The following is a 13,666-nucleotide window of genomic DNA, read 5'->3' on the forward strand; positions in this document are numbered from 1 at the left end:
CACCACAGGGGCTGCAAAACCCACACACGAGTCCCTGAAGCCCCCACAGGACCACCAAAGTCCCGCTGTGCCCCAAAGCCCAGCAGCACCCCAAAACCTCACAGCACCCCCAAAACCTCACAGGACCCCAAAACCCCAGGGGGCCCCAAAACCCCAGGAGGCCCCAAAAACCCCACAGGCCCCTGGAGCTCTGTGGGCCCCCAAAGCCCCACAGCACCCAGACTCCCAGAGGTGTCCCCAAAACCTGGCAGGCAGCACCCCAGAGCCCCGTGGTGCCCTGAAACACGGTGCCCACCGACCAAAACCCCCCTGGTACCCTGGAGTTCTGCGGCACCCCAAAGCCCAGCAGGACCCCAAACGCCCCGGTGCCCCCCAAATCCCAGCAGTGCCCCAAAACCCACCGGCATCCCAAAAAACGGTGCCCCCACACCCCGGGGCACCCCAAAACCCATTGGCACCCCAAAAAAACCAGTGGTCCCCCAGCACCCCAGGGCACCCCAAACCCCACTGGTGCCCCAGCACCCCAGGGCACCCCAAAACCCCCCCCGGTGCCCCCACACCCGCCCTGAGCTCCTCGTTTTCATTTCCCGCTCCGTGTGTTCCCGTTTTCCCGTCGGCTCCTTCCCCCACCCCCCCCCCCGGCTCCGCAGTGGAATTTGTACATTATTGACCTTGGGATTGTGAATAGCAAAAAAAAAAAAACTGTATTTTGAATTTTTACATGAGAGAAGAACCCACTTCTGTCTATATATATATAAATATCTGGCTCTATACATACAAATATATATAAAACAGCTGCTCTGGCACCTCCTGCCTGTTTCTCTGCTCCGAAGGCGCCGGGGTTGGGAATCGTTTTTCGGGAAGCGGGGTTGGGATCGAAGCCTGGGAGCTGCCCTTGGATGCGCCTGTGCCGCGGGGGGGAGGATCCCACACCCTGGGTGCTGTGGAATCCCGGCGGGAATCCCAGGAGGAGCCTCCCGGGATGCTCCGGAGGTGCTGGAGGGGGAGGACGCCGAGCTCGCCCGAGTTTTGGGGTTTGGAGGAACAATAAATGGTCCTTTTTGTCGCGTTTGGGAGGTCCCTCCGTCCCGCTCCGGGGTGGTGGCACGTCCTGCTCCCGTCGGGATCCTGCTCCCGTCGGGATGCTGCTCCCGTCGGGGTCCTGCTCCCATGGAGATCCTGCCCCGTCAGGATCCTGCTCCCAATGAGATCCTGCTCCCATTGAAATCCTGCTCCCGTCGGGATCCTGCTCCCATTGAGATCCTGCTCCTGTCGGGATCCTGCTCCCATTGAGATCCTGCTCCCGTCGGGATCCTGCTCCCATTGAGATCCTGCTCCCATCGGGATCCTGCTCCTATCGGGATGCTGCTCCCGTCAGGATCCTGCTCCTATCGGGATGCTGCTCCCGTCAGGATCCTGCTCCTATCGGGATGCTGCTCCCGTCGGGATCCTGCTCCCATTGAGATCCTGCTCCCATCGGGATCCTGCTCCCTCAGGATCCTGCTCCCGTCGGGATCCTGCTCCCATGGAGATCCTGCTCCCGTCGGGATCCTGCTCCCTCAGGATCCTGCTCCTGTCGGGATCCTGCTCCCATTGAGATCCTGCTCCCGTCGGGGTCCTGCTCCCGTCGGGATCCTGCTCCCATTGAGATCCTGCTCCTGTCGGGATCCTGCTCCCATTGAGATCCTGCTCCCATTGAGATCCTGCTCCCATTGAGATCCTGCTCCCATCGGGGTCCTGCTCCCGTCGGGATCCTGCTCCCATCGAGATCCTGCTCCCATCGAGATCCTGCTCCCATCGGGATCCTGCTCCTGTCGGGATCCTGCTCCCGTCGGGATCCTGCTCCTGTCGGGATCCTGCTCCCATTGAGATCCTGCTCCCGTCGGGATCCTGCTCCCGTCGGGATCCTGCTCCCATTGAGATCCTGCTCCCGTCGGGATCCTGCTCCCGTCGGGATCCGTCCCCGCGCTCCAGGGGGGATGTCGGGAGGAGCCACCTCCGTGTCCCAGGAACAGCGGCGTCCAGGGACATCCCGTCCAGGGGCTGTTCCAGCGGGATCCACCACGAGCTCACCCTTCCCGAGGCCCTGCCGGGCCCCAATCTCATCCCAGCTCCTGCTCTGACCCCATCCCAGCTCCTGCCCTTCCCGAGGCCGTGCCGGGCCCCAATCTCATCCCAGCTCCTGCCCTGACCCCATCCCAGCTCCTGCCCTTCCCGAGGCTGTGCCAGGCCCTGACCCATCCCAGCTCCTGCCCTGACCCCATCCCAGCTCCTGCCCTTCCGAGGCGTGCCAGGCCCTGACCCATCCCAGCTCCTGCCCTGATCCCATCCCATCTCCTGCCCTTCCCGAGGCCCTGCCGGGCCCCGACCCCATCCCAGCTCCTGCTCTGACCCCATCCCAGCTCCTGCCCTTCCCGAGGCTGTGCCAAACCCTGACCCCATCCCAGCTCCTGTCCTGACCCCATCCCAGCTCCTGCCCCGACCCCATCCCAGCTCCTGCCCCGACCCATCCCAGCTCCTGCCCTTCCCGAGGCTGTGCCAGGCCCCAATCTCATCCCAGTTCCTACCCTTCCCGAGGCTGTGCCAAACCCTGACCCCATCCCAGCTCCTGTCCTGACCCCATCCCAGCTCCTGCCCCGACCCCATCCCGGCTCCTGCCCTGACCCCATCCCAGCTCCTGCCCTGACCCCATCCCAGCTCCTGCCCTGTCCTTATCCAGCTCCTGCCCTGTCCTTATCCAGTTCCTGCCCTCCCCGAGGCCATGCTGGGCCCCGACCCCATCCCAGCTCCTGCCCCGACCCCATCCCAGCTCCTGCCCCGACCCCATCCCAGCTCCTGCCCTGACCCCATCCCAGCTCCTGCCCTGACCCCATCCCAGCTCCTGCCCTTCCCGAGGCCGTGCCGGGCCCTGACCCCATCCCAGCTCCTGCCCTTCCCGAGGCCATGCCAGGCCCTGCCCTCACCCCACATTCCGTGTCTGGGGTGGGCTGGAGCTGCCCCAGCCCTGGAAATGTCCGAGGCCAGGCTGGATCACCCTGGGATAGCGGAGGGTGTCCCTGCCCGTGGAAGTGGGGTTGGAATGAGATGATCTCCGAGGTCCCTCCCCCCCAAAACACCCCGGGAGTCTCTAATTAGCCCCGGGGGGGGTAACGAAGCAATCAGGGGGTGCTGGGTGAGGGTGTGGCTGCCGAGCTGTGGGGTGGGGCTCCACCGAGGTGAGGAGGAGGAGGAGGGATGAGGGAATAGCAGGAAACCCCCCGAATGTTGAGAAGACCCTCAGAACCACGGAATTCCTGCGGGCTGGGGGGGGGAACGCTTCCCCCAAGGAGCTGCCCGGGGGTGTCCCGAGGGATCTGAGCCCCGGGGAGGGGGGTGTGGGGGGCAGGATTTGGCAGCTGGAGCTGAGGACGGACAAGCTCAGCTCGGGCAACGGGGCTCCCGCGGTGTTTGACTCCCGGCCCCGCGGGTGGATCCAGCCCCGGGGATGCCCGAGGTGAGGCCTCCCCGCCCTCTCCAGCCCTGGAATCTCCAGCCCTGGAATCTCCAGCCCTGGAATCTCCAGCCCTGGAATCTCCAGCCCTGGAATCTCCAGCCCTGGAATCTCCGGGGTGTCCCGCGTGTTTTTCCGGTGGGATCAGCTCCCGGTGGGGGCCTCGGGCAGCTCCCGGAGCTGCTGCCACGGGTTGGGGGGGGGTCCGTGGGCACTCGGGGCTCGGGGGGGTCCCCGCCTGGTGTCCCGGTGAGGGACCTGCCGAGGGCACCGGAGCCCCCCCGGGACCCCCCGCCCGGGAGCTGGAGCTGGGATGGGGGGGGGGGGACAGGGACCCTCGCGCTGCCCCCCCGGGAGAGGGTCCCGCGGGGAAATGGGGCTGCGGGCAGCAGTGACCCCCCCCCCCTCCCCGAGCCCCCCGCAGGGCACAGGATCCCGGGATTCCCGGGGGGACGGGGGGGGCACTTTCCCGGTGCCGGGAGCGGACCCCCATGGGGACCCCCAGTTAAGCCCCGAGGCAGCTCAGGAGCTTCGGGGGGGGTGTCCCCGTGCGCGGGGGGGTCTCCTCGCTCACCTCCATCCCCGATGTTGGGGGTCATCCCCCCGCGCCCCCCCCAGGTCCCTGCAAGTGCTGGATAACGGCTGCGGGAATTCCCGCTGGATTCCGGCGCGGGAGGGGGCGGGAGAACACCGGGAATGAGGGGGGGGGGTCGCGGCGGGTGGGAGTGAGATGGGAGGGGGGGGGGACAGTTGTTGGGGGCCGCGATGGAGAAGCCGCGGTGCCCCCCCGGGCTGGGGAGGGGGATGGAGGAGCCGCAGTTTTTTCCCGGGATGGATCCGTGGGGAGCCCCGCGATGGTGGCGGGGGGGCCGCCCCCGGGTGCCCCCCACCCACCGTCCTCTGGCCGGAGACCCCCCCGCCCCACCCCGGGGGGGCCGTTACCCCCCCTGCACCCCCTGGACGCCCCCGGTTGTCGGCTGGGGGGTCCAGGCCCCCCCCATTCCTCCTCACACCACGTTCTGCTGCAGGGACTTTATTGGGGGGGTCCCGGGGGTTCGCGGGAGGTCCCGGGGGCACGTGAGGGGGTCCGGCCACCCCCACAGCCCCCGCCCCGGCAGCCCCCGCTGCCCAGAGCTCTGAGCCCCCCCAGGGACCCCCCCCCGGGGTCCGGGGGAGCCGAACCCCCCCCCGGGGAGGGGATCACCCCAACGCGGGGGGCTGGAGGGGCCGCGGGGGTCGCGGGGGGGACTCCAGGGCACGGAGGGACACGGGGGGGTGGGGGTGGGCAGCAGGAAAGCTCTGGAAGTTCGGGGGTCCCGGGGGCGGCTCCGTCGGGGCTCGGCCGGGTCAGATCCCTGGGGAGGGAGGGACGGGCGGTGTCACCCCCCGTGTGCCCGGGGGGGGGCACGTGCCATCCCCCGACCCCGGCTGTGACCCCACCGTGCCACCCCCGACCCCGGCTGTGACCCCACAGCCCCCCCGTGTCCCCAGCAGTGACCCCACTGTGTGACCCCCATCTCCAGCAGTGACCCCACCATGTCACCCCCATCCCCAACGGTGACCCCACTGTGTCACTGTGTCACCCCCATCCCCAGCAGTGACCCCACAGTCCCACCCCATGTCACTCGTGTCCCCAGCAGTGACCCCACTGTGTCACCATGTCACCCTCGTCCCCAACAGTGACCCCACTGTGTCACCGTGTCACCCGTGTCCCCAGCAGTGACCCCACTGTCCGACCCCATGCACCCCCATCCCCAGCAGTGACCCCACAGTCCCACCCTGTGTCACTCGTGTCCCCAGCAGTGACCCCACAGTCCCACCCCGTGTCACCCGTGTCCCCAGCAGTGACCCCACCGTGTCACCCCCATCCCCAGCAGTGACCCCCCCGTGTCACCCCCGTCCCCAGTAGTGACCCCACCGTGCCACCCCCATCCCCAACAGTGACCCCACCGTGTCACCCCCATCCCCAGCAGTGACCCCACTGTGTCACCATGTCACCCCCGTCCCCAGCAGTGACCCCACAGCCCCCCCGTGTCCCCAGCAGTGACCCCACTGTGTCACCATGTCACCCCCATCCCCAGCAGTGACCCCACAGTCCCCCCCGTGTCACCCTGGTCCCCAGTAGTGATCCCACCGTGTCACCCCCATCCCCAGCAGTGACCCCACAGTCTCCCCCGTGTCACCCCCATCCCCAGCAGTGACCCCACTGTGTCACCATGTCACCCCTATCCCCAGCAGTGACCCCACTGTGTCACCATGTCACCCCTATCCCCAGCAGTGACCCCCACTGTGTCACCATGTCACCCCCCATCCCCAGCAGTGACCCCACTGTGTCACCCCGTGTCCCCAGCAGTGACCCCACAGCCCCCCCCGTGTCCCCCGTCTCCCGGCAGCCACACCCCGTCATTCCCACGGTGTCACCCCCGTCCCCAGGAGCCCCCTCCCCCCCCACCCCGTGTCACCCCCTCCCCGGAGGTTCCCCCCGTCCCCCCCGTGTCCCCCCCGTCCCCACGGTCACCTTGGGACGCCAGGGCCTCCTCCGAGTCCACGTCGTGCTCCGCGCCTGGGGGCGAGGGGAGATGGGGCTGGGGGAACGGGGCACCCCCCCGGCCGAGGGGCACCCCCCGCTAATGGGGCACCCCCGGCCGAGGGGCACCCCCCGCTAATGGGGCACCCCCCGCTAATGGGGCATCCCCCGCTAATGGGGCACCCCCGTCCATGGGGCACCCCCCGTTAATGGGGCACCCCCACCCGAGGGGCACCCCCCGCTAATGGGGCACCCCCGGCCGAGGGGCTCCCCCCGCTAATGGGGCACCCCCAATCAAGGGGCACCCCCCGCTAATGGGGCACCCCCCGCTAATGGGGCACCCCCCGTTAATGGGGCACCCCCCGTCCATGGGGTACCCCCGTCCATGGGGCACCCCCCGCTAATGGGGCACCCCCGGCCGAGGGGCACCCCCCGCTTATGGGGCACCCCCGCTAATGGGGCACCCCCCGCTAATGGGGCACCCCCCGTCCAAGGGGCACCCCCCGTCCATGGGGCACCCCCGTCCATGGGGCACCCCCCGCTAACGGGGCACCCCTTCCAAGGGGTACCCCCCGCTAATGGGGCACCCCCATCTCAAGGGGCACCCCCATCTCAAGGGGCACCCCGGTTTATGGGGCACAGCCCGGGGGTCTCACCCTCCTCCGACTCGTTGGACTGGGATGGCACATCCAGGATGGGACCTGCGGGGGGGGGCAGAGCTCGAGGGCAGCGTAGAGGGGGGACGGAGAGGGGATCCCCGGCACCCACCGCCCCAGGGACCCCCACTCAGGCACCCACCGCCCCCGGGACCCCCGGCACCCACCGCCCCGGGGACCCCCACCCAGGCACCCACTGCCCTGGGGACCCCCGGCACCCACAGCCCCCGAGACCCCCACCCCGGTATCCACCGCCCCCGGGACCCCCGGCACCCACCGCCCCAGGAACCCCCACCCCGGCATCCACCGCCCCAGGGACCCCCCCCCGGCATCCACTGCCCCAGGGACCCCCGGCACCCACCGCCCCCGGGACCCCCACCCCGGCACCCACTGCCCCAGGGACCCCCCCCCCGGCACCCCCCGCCCCCGGGACCCCTCCACGCCCCCGGACCCACCACCCCGGGGACACCCCCCCCACCCCCCCAGGATCCTCCCCCGCGGGGGGCCCTGACACCCACAACACTGGGGACCCCCACCCCGGCACCCACCGCCCCATGGACCCCCGGCTGCACCCCGGGGACCCCCCACCCTGTCCTCCCTCACCCCAGGCCCCCCCCAGCCCCCACCACCCCATGGCCCCCCAGCGGCACCCCGGGGACCCCCCACCCTGTCCTCCCCTATCCCAGAGCCCCCCCCCCAGCACCCACTACTCCAGGGACCCCCCACCCTGTCCCCCCTTATCCCAGAGTCCCCCCCCAGCACCCACTACTCCAGGGACCCCCCACCCTGTCCCCCCCATCCCAGAGCCCCCCCCCAGCGCCCACTACTCCAGGGACCCCCCACCCTGTCCCTCCCCACCCCAGAGCTCCCCCCCAGCACCCACCACCCCATGGCCCCCCGGCTGCACCCCCCGGACCCCCCACCCTGTCCCCCCCCTACCCCAGACCCCCCCCTCAGCACCCACTACTCCAGGGACCCCCCACCCCGTCCCCCCCTACCCCAGAGCCCCCCCCCAGCGCCCACCTCCTCGGGCCCCCCCTGTGAGGGCGTCTGCGCTGAGGGAGCCGCTGTCGAGCCCGTCGGGGCCGGAGTCGCTGCCCGGGGACTCTGCGGGGACCCCCGCGGACCCCCCGGGGACCCCCGCGGACCCCGGGAAGGGCCCCGAGGTCAGGCCTGGGGACGGGGGGGGGGCCCGCTGGGGTCACGGGGTCACAGAGTGCGGGGGGGGGCACGGGGGACCCCAGGAGGGTGGCCGTGCCCGTGCTGGGGAGGGGTCCCTGTGCCCGGGGCAAGGGGTCCGTGCCCAGGTTGGGGGGTCCCCATTCAATGGGGAGGGGGTCCATGCCCTTGTTGGGGGGGCCATGCCCTTGTTGGGGGGGCCATGCCCGTGCTGGGGGTTGTGCCCACTGGTGGGGGCCGTGCCCGTGCTGGGGGTCTGTGCCCACATTTGGGGGTCCAAGCCCATGTTGGGGGGTCTATGCCCACGTCAGGGGTTCTCATGCCCACATTAGGGGGTCCATGCCCATGTTGGGGGGTCCCTGTGCCCATGCTGGGGGGTCCATGTTGTGGGGGGTCCCTGTGCCCATGTCAGAGGTTCTCATGCCCACATTAGGGGGCCCATGCCCACGTCGGGGGGTCCCTGTGCCCATGCTGGGGGGTCCATGCCCATGTCAGGGGTTCTCATGCCCGCATTAGGGGGTCCATGCCCATGTTGGGGGGTCCCTGTGACCATGCTGGGGCGTCCATGCCCACGCTGGGGGGTCCACGCCCACGCTGGGGGGTCCGTACCCCCGTGTCCCCCCCGTGCCATTCCCAGCCCTACCTCTGCCCGGGCGCTGTGCCGAGGTGGTGAGATCACCTGGGGGGGCACAGGGGGGTCAGGGGGTGCCGGGGGGGGCACAGAGCCCCCGGGGTGCCATCGGGGGGGGTCCCACCGCCCCCGCCCCCCCCCCCACTCACTCTCTCCCGACGCCTCCAGCTTGGCGGGACTGACGGGCTCTGCAAGGGACGGGGGGGGGGACGCGTCACCCCGGGGTGCCCCCCGTGCCCCCCACGGCCACCCCCGGGGGTGGGTGGGGGAAACTGAGGCACGGGAGGGGGGGGGAGGGAGGTCCCGGGGGTCCCACCCCGTACCTGGGGTCTGTCCTTCCGCCGACACCGCCACGTCCAGGGGGCCCGAGGGCTCTGAGGGGACACGGGGGGTGACACGGGCCGGGGGGGGGGGGGCACTACCCGGCCGCCGCTGCCCCGGGGGGGACACGGCCGGACCCCCCGCCTGCAGCCAGGGAGGGACCCCCCCCTGCGCTGGGCTCGAGGTGCCCCCACCCTCCCCTGAGACCCCCAAACCCGCCCCCCGTCCCCCCCTCACCATCGGCCGTGACGGCGGCCAGGACCAGGAGGGCGACCATGGCCAGCGCCGGGACCCTGCGGGGAGACGCCGAGTTTGGGGACCCCCGAGACCCCCAAACCCCCCCCAGTGTCCCCCGGGCCCCCCCAGCCCCTTCCCGGGGACCCCCAAACACCCCCCAGTGCTCCCAGTGTCCCCCGGGCCCCCCAGCCCCTTCCTGGGGACCCCCAAACACCCCCCAGTGCTCCCAGTGTCCCCGGGCCCCCCAGCCCCTTCCCGGGGACCCCCAAACACCCCCCAGTGCTCCCAGTGTCCCCCGGGCCCCCCAGCCCCTTCCTGGGGACCCCCAAACACCCCCCAGTGCTCCCGGTGTCCCCCGGGCCCCCCAGCCCCTTCCTGGGGACCCCCAAACACCCCCCAGTACTCCCAGTGTCCCCCGGGCTCCCCCAGCCCCTTCCTGGGGACCCCCGATCCCCCCAAAACCCCACAGTGCTCTCGGTCCCTTCCCCGCCCCCCCGGCACCCCCAGCCCTGGGGTCGCTGCTGTCCCCTCTGTCCCGGGGGTCCCCTCTGTCCCCGTTGTCCCCTCTGTCCCGGGGGTCCCCTCTGTCCCGGGGGTCCCCTCTCTCTCTGCTGTCCCGGGGGTCTCTGCTGTCCCTTGGTCCTTGGGGGTCTCTGCCATTCCCGCTGTCGCCTCTGTTCCGGGGATCCAATCTGTTCCCGACATTCCCTCTCTCCCCGTTATCTTGGGGGTCCCTGGGGTCCCCTCTGTCCCCGGGTCCCCTCTGTCCTGGGGGTCTCTGTTGTCCTGGGGGTCCCTGGGGTCCCCTCTCTCTCTAAGGTCCCCTCTGTCCCCGCTGTCCCCTCCATCCCCTCTATCCCCTCTGTCTCCTCTGTCCCCGCTGTCCCGGAGGTCCCCCCTGTCCTCTCTGTCCCCTCTGTTCCCGTGTCCCCGCTGTCCCGGGGGTCCTCTGTACCCCCTGTATCCCCTCTGTCCCCGCTGTCCCGGGGGTCCCCTTTATCTCCTCTATCCCCTCTGTCCCCGTGTCCCGGGGGTCCCCTGTATCCCCTGTATCCCCTGTATCCCCTCTGTCCCCGTGTCCCGAGGGTCCCCTGTATCCCCCTGTATCCCCCTGTATCCCCTGTATCCCCTGTATCCCCTGTATCCCCTCTGTCCCCGCTGTCCCGGGGGTCCCCTGTATCCCCGCTGTCCCCTGTATCCCCTGTATCCCCTCTATCCCCCTGTATCCCCTCTGTCCCCGCTGTCCCGGGGGTCCCCTGTATCCCCCTGTATCCCCCCTGTATCCCCTCTGTCCCCGCTGTCCCGGGGGTCCCCTTTATCTCCTCTATCCCCTCTGTCCCCGTGTCCCGGGGGTCCCCTGTATCCCCTCTATCCCCTCTATCCCCTCTATCCCCTCTGTCTCCGCTGTCCCGGGGGTCCCCTGTATCCCCTGTATCCCCTCTATCCCCTGTTTCCCCTCTGTCCCCGTGTCCCGGGGGTCCCCGCTGTCCCCTCTGTCCCCGTGTCCCGGGGGTCCCCTCCGTCCCCGCTGTCCCGGTGTCCCCGCTCACCCTCGGGACTCGCCCATCGCTGCTCGGGGCCGGGCGCTGCGGGGCCGCGGGGCCGCCCGGGGCCGTTATAGCCGCAAGGGCCCGGGGAGGGGCCGGTGGCGCGGGGCCAGCCAATCCCGGGCCCCGCACCGGCTCCGCACCGGGACTGCACCGGCTCCGCACCGGCTCCGCACCGGGACTGCACCGGCACCGCACCGGGACTGCACAGCCACCGCACCGGCTCCGCACCGGGACTGCACCGGCACCGCACCGGCACCGCACCGGGACTGCACAGCCACCGCACCGGCTCCGCACCGGGACTGCACCGGGACTGCACTGGGACTGCACCGGGACTGCACAGCCACCGCACCGGGACTGCACAGCCACTGCACCGGCACCGCACCGGGACTGCACCGGGACTGCACTGGGACTGCACCGGCACCGCACAGTCACCGCACCGAGACCGCACCGGGACCGCACCGGGTCTGCGCTAGGGCCGCACCGCACCGGCACTGGGACCGCACCGGGACCGCACCAGGACCGCACCGGGACTGCACCGGGACTGCACCGCCACCGGGAACTGCCGCTGCGGCACCGGGCACCGCACCGGGCACCGGGGGCACCGAGCACCGGGAACGGCTGCGGGACCGGGAACTGGGACCCGGGAACCGGGAACGTGGCAGAGGCACCGGCGCTGCGGGCACCGGCACCGGGCACCGAGCCAGGAACGGCACCGGGCTCCGCCGGCACCGGGAGCCGAGCCAGGAGCGGCTGCGGCACCGGGAGCCGGGAACGGCACCGGGAATGGCACCGGGAATGGCACCGGGAATGGCACCGGGAATGGGACAGGGTTCCTCCGACCCCGGGCACCGGCACCGCGGCTCCACACCCGCACCAGAAACCGGCACCGGACCCCCAAACCCGGGCACTCGCCGCGGCTGGGGGGACCCCACAGTCACAACTGACCCCAGAACCACAACTGGGACCCCCAGCCCTGCTGTGGGGACCCCCAGAGTCACAACTGAGACCCCACAGTCACAACTGGGACACCAGAATCACTGTGGGGACCCCAGAGCTACAACTGGGACCCCACAGTCACAACTGGGACCCCCAGCCCTGCTGTGGGGACCCCCAGAGTCACAACTGGGACCCCAGAGTCACAACTGGGACCCCCAGCCCTGCTGTGGGGACCCCCAGAGTCACAACTGGGACCCCAGAGTCACAACTGGGACCCCCAGCCCCACTATGGGGACCCCCAGCCCCAGAGTCACAACTGAGACCCCAGAGCCACAACTGGGACCCCACAGTCACAACTGGGACACCAGAATCACGGTGGGGACCCCCAGAGTCACAACTGGGACCCCCAGCCCCGCTGTGGGGACCCCCAGACCCCTCACCATGTCTGGGTACCACGACACAGCTCCGGGGACCCCCAACCCCCTAAAACCAACACTGTGACCCCCCCCCCCCCCCCCCAGCACCATTTCAGGGACCCCAGAGCCACCACTGGGACCCCCAACAAAGCCCTGGGGACCCCCAAACCCAGAGTCACAGCCGTGACCCCCCAGTGCCACTATGGGGGGACCCCGGAAGCAGAGACGTGTCTGGGACCCCCAACACCACCTTGGGGACCCCCAAACCCAAAGACACAACTGTGCCTTCCCCCCCCCCCCCCAGCATCATTTTGGGGACCCCGGAGTCATAACCGGGACCCTCAGAACAGCTCCGGGGACCCCCATTCCCAGAATAATATCTGGGACCCCCCCAGCACCACTTTGGGGACCCCCATTCCCAGAATAATATCTGGGACCCCCCCAGCACCACTTTGGGGACCCCCATTCCCAGAATAATATGGGGGACCCCCCCCCAGCACAGCTCTGGGCACCCCCAAATTCCCTCTCTCCCCCGGGGGTGTGTGTGGGGGGATACTGCTTCGGGGGTCCCCCCGCGCTCCCCCAGGTGTCCAACCCCCCCTCGTCGGGGCCCCCCGACCCTCGGAGCCCCCCCAGGGCCGGAGCCGGGGGGGTCCCGCCCCCCCCCCCCCCCCGGGCGGCCCGAACAAGGGCCCTTTGATGGGGCCTTCAAAGCCCCTTTGTCCCGGGATTAGGGGGTCGGGAGGGGGTCGCGGGGGCCGCGCCCGGCTCCGGTTGCAGGTGCCGGGGGTGGGGGGTCGGGGGGGTCCCACCTGGGCTGGGGGCTCCCGGCCCTTCCCCTGCCCGTCGGGGGCCGCGGGGGCTGCCAGAAATGGGGCCACGGGACCCCCCAGACCCCGATCCTGGGCCACGGGACCCCCAAACCCCAGTCCTTGGGGCTATGTTGGCCCCCCCCAAACCTCAGCCACGGGACCCCCAGACCCCAATCCTGGGCCACGTGGGCCCCCCATCCTTGGGGCTATGTCGGCCCCCCCAAACCTCCGCCCCAGAGCCACGGGACCCCCCAGACCCCAATCCTGGGCCACGTGGGCCCCCCAAAACCCCAGTCCTTGGGGCTAAGTCGACCCCCCCCAAACCTCAGCCCCAGGGCCATGGGACCCCCAAACCCCAGTCCTGGGCCACGTGGGCCCCCCAAACCCCAGTCCCTGGGGCTATGCTGGCCCCCCCCAAACCTCAGCCACGGGACCCCCAGACCCCAATCCTGGGCCACGTGGGCCCCCCAAAAACCCCAGTCCTTGGGACTACATCAGTCCCCCCCCAAACCTCAGCCCCAGAGCCACGGGACCCCCAAACCCCAATCCTGGGCCACGTGGGCCCCCAAAAACCCCAGTCCTTGGGGCTATGTCGGCCCCCCCAAACCTCAGCCACGGGACCCCCAAACCCCAGTCCTGGGCCACGTGGGCCCCCAAAAACCCCCATCCTTGGGGCTATGTCGGCCCCCCCAAACCTCAGCCCCAGAGCCACGGGACCCCCAAACCCCAATCCTGGGCCACGTGGGCCCCCCAAAACCCCAGTCCTTGGGGCTATGTTAGTCCCCCCCAAACCTCAGCCCCAGGGCCACGGGACCCCCCAGACCCCAGTTCTGGGCCACGTGGGCCCCCCAAAAACCCCAGTCCTTGGGGCTATGTTGGCCCCCCCAAACCTCAGCCCCCGGGTCACGTGT

General features: G+C 70.6%; 1 protein-coding gene across 1 annotated transcript; it reads right to left on the reverse strand.

Annotated features, from left to right (window-relative positions):
* Positions 1-9,173: 9,173 nt before the first annotated feature.
* On the reverse strand, positions 9,174-10,034 carry LOC135408035 (collagen alpha-1(IX) chain-like; the record flags this gene model as incomplete). Its single annotated transcript, XM_064643405.1, has 1 exon — positions 9,174-10,034. A coding segment is annotated over one exon (861 nt), but the record flags the coding sequence as incomplete, so codon positions are not given.
* Positions 10,035-13,666: the final 3,632 nt, after the last annotated feature.

Source organism: Pseudopipra pipra, unplaced genomic scaffold, assembly GCF_036250125.1.
Source record: "Pseudopipra pipra isolate bDixPip1 unplaced genomic scaffold, bDixPip1.hap1 HAP1_SCAFFOLD_135, whole genome shotgun sequence".
Classification (NCBI taxonomy): Eukaryota; Metazoa; Chordata; class Aves; order Passeriformes; family Pipridae; genus Pseudopipra; species Pseudopipra pipra.